The sequence below is a fragment of the Oncorhynchus gorbuscha genome, linkage group LG21 (assembly GCF_021184085.1).
Source record: "Oncorhynchus gorbuscha isolate QuinsamMale2020 ecotype Even-year linkage group LG21, OgorEven_v1.0, whole genome shotgun sequence".
Lineage (NCBI taxonomy): Eukaryota > Metazoa > Chordata > Actinopteri > Salmoniformes > Salmonidae > Oncorhynchus > Oncorhynchus gorbuscha.
Window position 1 is genome coordinate 55,423,005 of NC_060193.1, and position 12,025 is coordinate 55,435,029.

Below are 12,025 nucleotides of genomic sequence, written 5' to 3' on the forward strand. Positions count from 1 at the left end.
ATGTTGCTGCTATAATGGGATACACAACAAATAGATTCACATGAGTGGTCCGCCATTGACTGCAATTTCAATTTCACTCAGAGGAAGCCCCCTCCCTCTCTTTTAAAGGAACAGTGTTGTTTTAACATTATTTAGCCATCAGAGTAGACCACTCACATAGGCTTACATTGTAACATTGGGAAACGCATTAGCCTACTGATGGGACTCCCAATTACTCAGTGAAACACTCATTTAAGGGTTATGGAAACACCATTGTATTAGGGACAGTTTTTTATTTAACTAGTCAAGTCAGTTAAGAACAAATTCTTATTTACAATGACGGCCTACCCCGGCCAAACCCTAACGACGCTGGGCCAATTGTGCACCGCCCTATGGGACTCCCAATCATGGTCGGGTGTGATACAGCCAGGGTCTATTGTGATGCCTCAGGCACTGAGATGCAGTGTTTTAGTCTCGGAAGACCCTATGGGCTTGACTTTTATGCATTCTTGTTGTTGTTGTAAAGCATTTCAAAATATACAATATAGAAACCCGAGTATATAACGGAGTACCTCTCTTATCATCACCCAGTGCCTGGGCTTACCTCCGCTGTACCCGCACCCCACCATACCCCTGTCTGCGCATGAATGCCCTGAATATATTCTACCTTGCCCAGAAATCTGCTCCTTTAATTCCTTGTCCCCAACGCTCTAGGCGACCAGTTTTGATAGCCTTTAGCCGCACCCTTATACTACTCCTCCTCTGTTCCGCGAGTGATGTGGAGGTAAACCCAGGCCCTGTATGTCCCCAGGCACCCTCATTTGTTGACTTCTGTGATCGAAAAAGCATTGGTTTCATGCATGTCAACATCAGAAGCCTCCTCCCTAAGTTTGTTTTACTCACTGCTTTAGCACACTCTGCTAACCCTGATGTCCTTGCCGTGTCTGAATCCTGGCTCAGGAAGGCCACCAACAATTCTGAGATTTCCATACCCAACTATAACATTTTCCATCAAGACAGAACTGCCAAAGGGGGAGGAGTTGCAGTCTACTGCAGAGATAGCCTGCAAAGTAATGTCATACTTTCCAGGTCCATACCCAAACAGTTCGACCTACTAATTTTAAAAATGACTCTCTCCAGAAATAAGTCTCTCACTGTTGCCGCCTGCTACGACCCCCCTCAGCTCCCAGCTGTGCCCTGGACACCATTTGTGAATTGATCGCCCCCCATCTAGCTTCAGAGTTTGTTCTGTTAGGTGGCCTAAACTGGGATATGCTTAACACCCCAGCAGTCCTACAATCTAAGCTAGATGCCCTCAATCTCACACAAATCATCAAGGAACCCACCAGGTACAACCCTAAATCTGTAAACAAGGGCACCCTCATAGACGTCATCCTAACCAACTGGCCCTCCAAATACACCTCCGCTGACTTCAACCAGGATCTCAGCGATCACTGCCTCATTGCCTGTATCCGCTACGGATCGCAGACAAACGACCACCCCTCATCACTGTCAAACGCTCCCTAAAACACTTCTGCGAGCAGGCCTTTCTAATCGACCTGGCCCGGGTATCCTGGAAGGATATTGACCTCATCCCGTCAGTTGAGGATGCCTGGTCATTCTTTAAAAGTAACTTCCTCACCATTTTAGATAAGCATGCTCCGTTCAAAAAATGCTGAACTAAGAACAGATATAGCCCTTGGTGCACTCCAGACCTGACTGCCCTCGACCAGCACAAAAACATCCTGTGGCGAACTGCAATAGCTTCGAATAGTCCCCGCGATATGCAACTGTTCAGGGAAGTCAGGAACCAATACACGCAGTCAGTCAGGAAAGCAAAGGCCAGATTCTTCAGGCAGAAATTTGCATCCTGTAGCTCTAACTCCAAAAAGTTCTGGGACACTGTAAAGTCCATGGAGAACAAGAGCACCTCCTCACAGCTGCCCACTGCACTGAGGCTATGTAACATGGTCACCAACGATAAATCCATGATTATCGAAAACTTCAACAAGCATTTCTCAACGGCTGGCCATGCCTTCCTCCTGGCTACTCCAACCTCGGCCAACAGCCCCTCCCCCGCAGCTACTCACCCAAGCCTCTCCAGGTTCTCCTTTACCCAAATCCAGATAGCAGATGTTCTGAAAGAGCTGCAAAACCTGGGCCTGTACAAATCAGCTGGGCTTGACAATCTGGACCCTCTATTTCTGAAACTATCCGCCGCCATTGTCGCAACCCCTATTACCAGCCTGTTCAACCTCTCTTTCATATCGTCTGAGATCCCCAAGGATTGGAAAGCTGCCGCAGTCATCCCCCTCTTCAAAGGAGGAGACACCCTGGACCCAAACTGTTACAGACCTATATCTATCCTGCCCTGCCTATCTAAGGTCTTCGAAGGCCAAGTCAACAAACACATCACTGACCATCTCGAATCCCACCGTACCTACTCCGCTGTGCAATCTGGTTTCCGAGCCGGTCACAGATGCACCTCAGCCACGCTCAAGGTACTAAACGATATCATAACTGCCATCCATAAAAGACTGTGCAGCCGTCTTCATCGACCTTGCCAAGGCTTTCGACTCTGTCAATCACCATATTCTTATCGGCAGACTCGGTAGCCTCGGTTTTGCTAATGACTGCCTTGCCTGGTTCACCAACTACTTTGCAGACAGAGTTCAGTGTGTCAAATCGGAGGGCATGCTGTCCGGTCCTCTGGCAGTCTCTATGGGGGTGCCACAGGGTTAAATTCTCGGGCCGACTCTTTTCTCTGTATATATCAATGATGTTGCTCTTGCTGTGGGTGATTCCCTGATCCACCTCTACGCAGACGACACCATTCTGTATACTTCCGGCCCGTCCTTGGACACTGTGCTATCTAACCTCCAAACAAGCTTCAATGCCATACAACACTCCTTCCGTGGCCTCCAACTGCTCTTAAACGCTAGTAAAACCAAATGCATGCTTTTCAACCGTTCGCTGCCTGCGCCCGCACGCCCGACTAGCATCATCACCCTGGATGGTTCCGACCTAGAATATGTGGACATCTATAAGTACCTAGGTGTCTGGCTAGACTGTAAACTCTCCTTCCAGACTCATATCAAACATCTCCAATCGAAAATCAAATCTAGAGTCGGCTTTCTATTCCGCAACAAAGCCTCCTTCACTCACACCGCCTTACTTACCCTAGTAAAACTGACTATCCTACCGATCCTCGACTTAGGCGATGTCATCTACAAAATAGCTTCCAATATTCTACTCAGCAAACTGGATGCAGTTTATCACAGTGCCATCCATTTTGTTACTAAAGCACCTTATACCACCCACCACTGCGACCTGTATGCTCTAGTCGGCTGGCCCTCGCTACATATTAGTCGCCAGACCCACTGGCTCCAGGTCATCTACAAGTCCATGCTAGGTAAAGCTCCGCCTTATCTCAGTTCACTGGTCACGATGGTAACACCCACCCGTAGTACGCGCTCCAGCGGTTGTATCTCACTGATCATCCCTAAAGCCAACACCTCATTTGGCCGCCTTTCGTTCCAGTTCTCTGCTGCCTGTGACTGGAACGAATTGCAAAAATCTCTGAAGTTGGAGACTTTTATCTCCCTCCCCAACTTCAAACATCTGCTATCTGAGCAGCTAACCGATCGCTGCAGCTGTACATAGTCTATCGGTAAATAGCCCACCCAATTTTACCTACCTCATCCCCATACTGTTTATATTTATTTACTTTTCTGCTCTTTTGCACACCAATATCTCTACCTGTACATGACCATCTGATCATTTATCACTCCAGTGTTAATCTGCAAAGTTGTAATTATTCGCCTACCTCCTCATGCCTTTTGCACACAATGTATATAGACTCTTTCTTTTCTACTGTGTTATTGACTTGTTAATTGTTTACTCCATGTGTAACTCTGTGTTGTCTGTTCACACTGCTATGCTTTATCTTGGCCAGGTCGCAGTTGCAAATGAGAACTTGTTCTCAACTAGCCTACCTGGTTACATAAAGGTGAAATAAAAATAAAAAGTATACAAACAACGGTCAGGGAGATAGACAATACATCAAGACAGTGGCGGGAAAGGTACCCAATTTTCATACTTGAGTAAAAGTAAAGTTACATTAATAGAAAATTACTCAGTTTAAAGTGAAAGTCACCCAGTAAAATACAACTTGAGTAAAAGTTTTAAAGTATTTGGTTTTAAATATACTTAATTATCAAAAGTAAATGTAATTGCTAAAATATACATAAGTATCAAAAGTAAAAGTATAAATTATTTCAAATTCCTTATTAAGCAAACAAGACAGCACAATTTCTTATGATTTTTTACAGATAGCCAGGGGCACACTCCAACACTCATTCATAATTTACAAACTAAGCATGTGTGTTTAGTGAGTCCGCCAAATCAGAGGCAGTAGGGATGACCACGGATGTTCTCTTGATAAATTTGTGAATTGGACCAGTTTCCTGTCCTGCTAAGCATTCAAAATGTAACTAGTACTTTTGGGTGTCAGGGAAAATGAATGGAGTAAAAAAGTAACTTATTTTCTTTAGGAATATAGAGGGGTCAAATTAAAAGTTGTCCAAAATATATATAGTAAAGTGCAGATACCCCCAAAAATGACTTAAGTACTTTACACCACTGTATAAAGACTAATTAGTTACAAACATTAAACGTTTTGATAGCTATTTTGTCATGAGAAGAAGAAATCGTGTTTTTGTTGCCTTGACTTTTTAACCGAGGGGGGAAAAAACGTAATTTCTGTCACACACCCACAGAGCAAGAATGTACCTGCCCTTGTGCACTTGCAATTTATGCACAATTGGGAAAAGTTAACATAACTACAACAACAACAGGTTCGAGTTTTTCGAAATAATAGCCAATTGACGATAGGCCTAATAAGGAGAGCAATTGTTAGGTTATTAAAGGTTATGAAGCATGTGATTGCCACTACTGATATAGTCGCGGAGGGTTCTGTTTGCACAGGTAGGCACCAAAAGGTGTAGCCGCAGGGTTCTGGTTTTCACCGTGGAATATGCATATCACGTCATTTCCTCTCCTACTAATCCGATTTCTCGATGGGAGATTGAGAGGTCTTTTAGAAACACCGATTGGAGATTTTAGTTTCACACTGACATCGTGGATCTGTACCGTCTTTTGCAAAACCGAGAACGAAACAGGTTACCTACGGACGGCTCGGGGATTTACTTCATTAAACATTTAACTCCCTTCCACACAGATCTTCCAAGAACCAAGGAATGATAGTGAGTTCCAGAGCAATATAAAGGAGTTTCTGAAAGGCTGCGGGTCCTTCCGAGTGGAGGTGAGTCATTTAACCTGCCAGCTGCTCTGTAACTTTGTTGTAAATATCGACAATACAACGCGCTCTAAACATGACTGAAAACACTGTATCAACATTTAATTTGATCAACACGTGAGCCTGCCCCATGGGGCGTTAGCACAGCCCAGTTGTACTAGCCTACAAGCAGAAATACTACAGTTGTCGCCCTTTGGATACTAGTCTGGGTTTTAATTTGTATTTCTAACATAGTGTAACAACATTCCGAACGAATACTACCCTACGCAATGTGTAGGGTTAGGGTAGAATGATTTGGTCACCATGATTTGGCCGTTTAACTGAGAAGTTTACCATTTTACAACTTGATGTTAGATGGTTCCTCATCCTGAAAATAATCTATGGGCAGGGAGAAACTGCAATCCGTGCTTCAGTTCTTTTACACAGCCATTATAAACTTCAACTGACATTAGCCACTGTTAGCTAAAAAGCAATGGAAGAGATGGGGGCAACCAACTCCATATTTGGTTTGATGTTACTTAAAGGCGATTTGGCCATAACAATCTAATAAAAACATGCTCACTAATTAGCTGAAGTTTGTAATGGCCGTGTAAAGAACTGAACCATGGATTCTAGTTTTTTCCTGGCCTATAGACTATTTTCAGGGTGAGGAACCATCTACCATCAAGTTGTAAATTATTGATCTTGTCCTTTAATTCAACAACATTGTTATTCTGCATATTGAGCTGTCCTGGTCAATATGCAGAACAAGGGGATTTAACTGTGGGCACATCTACTGTCATCGGTAGCCAAGGCCGAGAGCCATATTTCAGTCAGTCAATACCATGAACCCTATTTCAACATTACAAAACACTTTCAAATTCTACTGTGTGAAACCTCAGTTGTTGGAATTCTGTTTTAAAGCACATATAGCTGTACAGTATTCCAAGAGATGCCATCACACAATTTTCAATTTGTCATGGAAACAAGATTTGCCTCAAACTTCTGAGATATTGTGCGACTTGGCAGATGCCAGGTAAACATGTAAACAAAGGTGTGATCTGAACAGCCTCCTGATTTAAAAATCCGTCTGGGAACGTAGACAGTCCACTTCTCCCGAAAAATATACATTTGTACACCTTGTAGTAAACTACTTGCCTTACCGTGGCCTAGTTCTTGTGAATGCCTTGTCTCATCTCGACCCTGTTACTGACTGCTTCAAGACCAGGCCTTATGGAAAGACTGTGAGCGCTCTGTTCCAGTGTTCACACGATACCACTGAGAATGAAGCAGTGTATTGGCATGCATCCAAGTGCTATGCTAGTGTGGATATTGGCCTGTGACTCATACCTACCAGGAGTGAGAGCTGCTGGACAGTTATATCTCATGGCTGCTCACTGCAGTGTTGAGGCTGGGCTGCAGCAATAGTAACTAGCATGGCCTTTAGCACCCGACTCAGGTCTGTCTGTCTCTGTCTGGTCCTGTCTGTCTGTCTGGTCCTGTCCTGTTGTCAGTCATGCCTAACTGAATCAATACAGTTTATGCAAGAGGTGGTGCTGGGGGGGGGGTTCATGAGAATGTCAACCCAACCAATGGATTTTCCAATGAGGTCGATTAGGTCGCAAGGCTAAATTCCAAAGTGACCAGACATGGACATACACTGTAGTGTGAAGGAGCAATAAGCTGTCATGATGGCCATGGTAGATTATTGTCCCAAAACAACCCCTACCTTATAGCCATTCATTCCTAATAGATCTCTTCACTCTAGAGACCACATTGAGTCCATCCACCATATTGCTTAATACATCCATGTAGTTCTCTGTCAGATCAAGAAGAGGTCATACAGAAGTGTGTGTATAGGATTAGGGAGTAAGGGGTGGTTAGGACGGGGTTAGGTGTGTGTGTGTGTGTGTGTGTGTAGGATTAGGGAGTAAGGGGTGGTTAGGGGTGTGTGTGTGTGTGTATAGGATTAGGGATTAAGGGGTGGTTAGGACGGGGTTAGGGGTGGGTGTGTGTGTATAGGATTAGGGAGTAAGGGGTGGTTAGGGGTGTGTGTATAGGATTAGGGAGTAAGGGGTGGTTAGGGGTGTGTGTGTGTGTGTATAGGATTAGGGAGTAAGGGGTGGTTAGGACGGGGTTAGGGGTGGGTGTGTGTGTATAGGATTAGGGAGTAAGGGGTGGTTAGGGGTGTGTGTATAGGATTAGGGAGTAAGGGGTGGTTAGGACGGGGTTAGGGGTGGGTGTGTGTGTGTGTATAGGATTAGGGAGTAAGGGGTGGTTAGGGGTGTGTGTGTGTGTGTGTGTGTATAGGATTAGGGAGTAAGGGGTGGTTAGGACGGGGTTAGGGGTGTGTGTGTATAGGATTAGGGAGTAAGGGGTGGTTAGGACGGGGTTAGGTGTGTGTGTGTGTGTGTGTGTGTGTATAGGATTAGGGAGTAAGGGGTGGTTAGGGGTGTGTGTGTGTGTGTAGGATTAGGGAGTGAGGGGTGGTTAGGACGGGGTTAGGGGTGGGTGTGTGTGTGTATAGGATTAGGGAGTAAGGGGTGGTTAGGACGGGGTGTTAGGGGTGTGTGTGTGTGTGTGTGTGTATAGGATTAGGGAGTAAGGGGTGGTTAGGGGTGTGTGTGTATAGGATTAGGGAGTAAGGGGTGGTTAGGATGGGGTTAGGGGTGTGTGTGTATAGGATTAGGGAGTAAGGGGTGGTTAGGACGGGGTTAGGGGTGTGTGTGTGTATAGGATTAGGGAGTAAGGGGTGGTTAGGACGGGGTTAGGGGTGTGTGTATAGGATTAGGGAGTAAGGGGTGGTTAGGACGGGGTTAGGGGTGTGTGTATAGGATTAGAGAGTAAGGGGTGGTTAGGACGGGGTTAGGGGTGTGTGTGTGTGTGTGTATAGGATTAGGGAGTAAGGGGTGGTTAGGACGGGGTTAGGGGTGTGTGTGTATAGGTTTAGGGAGTAAGGGGTGGTTAGGACGGGGTTAGGGGTGTGTGTGTATAGGATTAGGGAGTAAGGGGTGGTTAGGACGGGGTTAGGGGTGTGTGTGTATAGGATTAGGGAGTAAGGGGTGGTTAGGACGGGGTTAGGGGTGTGTGTATAGGATTAGGGAGTAAGGGGTGGTTAGGACTGGGTTAGGGGTGGGTGTGTGTGTGTGTGTATATAGGATTAGGGAGTAAGGGGTGGTTAGGACGGGGTTAGGGGTGTGTGTGTGTGTGTGTTGGTTAGAGAACATGATGAGGCAGAGATTAGAGATGGCTCAGACTGATGATAATCCCCCAGACTGGCCCTGGGTGGTTAAAGGGTAGGAGTGAGGGTGTGTGTGTGTCCAGACTAAGGGGGCAGGGGTAGGACTGTGTGGGTGCTCAGCTGTAAGTGTGCCACAGTGAGTTCTGGACCAGACTGGGTGAAATCTGCCCTCAGAGCAGAAGCAGCATTGAGGGCTGAGGAAACCAATGACACTGCTGAATTACCACTCAGCTATGAAAATGACCTAATACTCTGACCGGGAAGTAGACCTCGTAGAGCTACTACACTTACTGCCATGCCAAATGGTGCTGAACACGATAGAATAGCAGTAAGTAAGTAAACTGGGGTGTTGGCCTGGTTGTGCAACAGAGTTAGTACATCTCCTGCCGTGGACCAGTCACCTGGTACACTTAGTCACCTTAGGAAGCCTGACGAAATCCTGTGTTTGTACTACAGAATTAGGTAGTAATCTGATAAATACGGTCACACCATATCCTGCCAGGCCAGGGCACTCTTAGCGTTTCATGTTGGCTGTGTCTATCTAACAGTCATTTAATGAACTCTGACAACATATAGTTTAAAGAGACACCCAGGCCAAATGAGACATACAACTTGAAGGAATACAATGAATAGGGTGAGATGTTTGCTGCCAGACTTAGGTGTTGGCACTCCTGTCCTAAAGGTCAAGTTCAAATATGAAACGCCCAACATTGCAGGTAGCAATTATTTATTGAATAATACAGCATGAAGTGTCCTGAGTGTATTAGTGGTTGATCCCCAGTTAGACAGAGGGTGGATGTCAACATGACACTCACATTCCTGACCTGTCAATCAGTAGTTGTTTTAACTCTGTGGTATTCTCCAGGCCTCAACTAGGCCTCCTTACTGTGAGTAATATCTTTACCGACATTGCACAAATCACTGTACTATGGGAATGTCTGGAAGTTCCAGTGTCAGGTTTTCACCACCAGAACCAGAGGAAATATGACAAGACCATTATCCCGTTGCAATGTTATGAAACAGTTGTTTGTTTTCAGTCAGTTATATAGATAGATTAATTTTAAACAAGTATTGAAAAGCTAAAGGATATCTCTCCTCTCCCTCCTCTTCTCAGCCATTTGAGGTCAATGACCTCCTCCAGGGACTGAACTTCACCAAGGTGCTCAACTCTCTGGTGGCACTGGCCAAAGCCACCGAGGGTAAGTGGACCAAGACAGAAGTGTGTCTGGGGTGATTCATGACAGGTTTCCTGTTTTCTATGCAAATCCATTCCTGTGAAGTCCCCGATGTTACCTCTAGTCTCTATCAGAGTGGGCGTTGTGTGTTGTTAGGCCTGTGTGTGTGTCTGTGTAGAATGATGGGTGCACGTTGCAGCATGTTGTGTTCTTCACTCACATTCATGTGTGTTGAACCTAAAGTAGCAGGCGTAAAATAAACTCCTGAAACTAGATCCCCCATATTCTGTCGGGGAGGTTCTCTTCTGCGCTCTTCAACCAATCCAGTAAATGTGGGGGAGGAGTTAAGATGGAGTGACGCCTTGTTACCGTCGAAAGTGGAAGTCACGTCACAGGCTCTCTTCCATTTCCCCTGATAACCGGATCATCCAGTTGTTGACGGCCCCGCCGAGGCTGATGTGTGTGTCCTCATCCCTCTCTCCTCCACAGACATAGGAGTGGGCAGTGACTCGTGTGTGTCCTCATCCCCCTCTCTCTCTTCCACAGACATAGGAGTGGGCAGTGACTCTGTGTCCTCATCCCTCTCTCTCTCTCTCCTCCACAGACATAGGAGTGGGCAGTGACTCTGTGTCCTCATCCCTCTCTCTCTCTCTCTCTCCTCCACAGACATAGGAGTGGGCAGTGACTCTGTGTGTCCTCATCCCCTCTCTCTCTCTCTCTCTCTCTCTCTCTCTCTCTCTCTCTCTCTCTCCTCCACAGACATAGGAGTGGGCAGTGGCTCTGTGTGTCCTCATCCCCCTCTCTCTCCTCCACAGACATAGGAGTGGGCAGTGACTGTGTGTCCTCATCCCTCTCTCTCTCTCCTCCACAGACATAGGAGTGGGCAGTGACTCTGTGTGTCCTCATCCCTCTCTCTCTCTCTCCACAGACATAGGAGTGGGCAGTGACTCTGTGTGTGCGCATCACTCATCCTCGTTACGGATCAAGTCGTTTGACTCTCTGAACACTCAGTCTCCCCGCGGACGCTCCTCCAAGCTCCTCCACAACCAGTACCGCAGCCTGGTGAGTCACACAACCACATAGAACCCAACAGGACTAGAATGAACCATTTGAGGTGGTTCTCACCTGCAGCTTGGGGTTGTTTTCGGTCTCCATTTGTTTTAGCTCCATCCTTACTTAATCAATCTTTTTTCTTTTCTTTTTTTCTCTCTTAATTTCTCTCCTGCTCCTCTGTTCCCTTCCTCCGTCGCTCCCTCTTTCCTCCCCACTAGGACATGTCGGAGAGCGGTGGGCAGCGGGTACTGGTGAGGGCCAAGTTCACCTTCCAGCAGACCAATGAAGACGAGCTGTCCTTCAACAAGGGTGACATGATCAGTGTGTCGCGCCAGGAAGATGGCGGCTGGTGGGAGGGCTCGTTCAACGGCAACAAGGGCTGGTTCCCTAGCAACTATGTCAAGGAGGTCAAAGGCAGCGGTGGGTGTCAGTGATTGGGCGGCTTGGATTGAATATTAAGTAGGGATCATAGTTTGTATTGGCGAGTATAAACATTAGGCGTATGCATCTCTATAACAACTTTATAATCATCTATAGCGGCTCTATTACAACTGTATAAATCTCAGAGAAATATCTCCTGTGTTGATGATATCTGATAGTGGTCACCCGTATAGCTGACTGTACCTCTGAATCACGCAGCTAAACCAGGCTATTGATAGCTGGTGTGATTTACACACTGTATTTAATGTGGGTCTCTAGGGAATATCCTCTGCTGTTTTTAATGGCTATACATCAAATACCCATTTCATGCAGTCAGCATTTCCCCCGGCTGCTAGAGCTGTAATAACACAATTTATTTATTTTACCAGGTAAGGTGACTGAGAACTCATACGTATTCACAGCAATATATGGTGGTATGCTGCTGGCCAAAGAGAATGATCATGAAGAGAATAATTTAAAACTGCAATATGTAACTTTTTGGGTGTCCAAACCAAATTCACATAGAAACGTTATTTATTGATCAGTCATTCTCACTGAAATCAAGTCTAAGTTCTAGATATGTTCTATGTGCGCTATTTCCATGCTTCCTGTTCTTAAGTTTATTTTTTGCATCTTCTACTTTAGTTTTTGTACACCAGCTTCAAAGAGCCGACAATACAATATTGATTCTCTACACTATACGTGCTGAAATTAGGAGAATTATTAGAATTTGAGAAACTAGGAAATAGCGGTGCAATTTATTCGTAGTGCATCTTTTAAAAGAGGAATTACAGAGTGAAGGAACATGTTGCCAATACTAAGCTCACCAAGACATGGTTCTACATCAGCTTATTCAATGGA

The 12,025-nt window shown here is 45.6% G+C and overlaps 1 protein-coding gene across 2 annotated transcripts in view; it reads left to right on the top strand.

Annotated features, from left to right (window-relative positions):
* The window catches only part of LOC124008266 (rho guanine nucleotide exchange factor 7-like), a 32,064-nt gene that overhangs the window by 881 nt on the left and 19,158 nt on the right, over nt 1-12,025 (top strand). For both annotated transcript variants that reach the window (XM_046319416.1, XM_046319417.1), the window contains exons 2-5: nt 5,219-5,302; nt 9,631-9,715; nt 10,620-10,753; nt 10,963-11,164. In XM_046319416.1, coding sequence (XP_046175372.1) covers nt 5,219-5,302; nt 9,631-9,715; nt 10,620-10,753; nt 10,963-11,164 — 505 coding nt within the window. The remainder of the gene's footprint in view (nt 1-5,218; nt 5,303-9,630; nt 9,716-10,619; nt 10,754-10,962; nt 11,165-12,025) is intronic.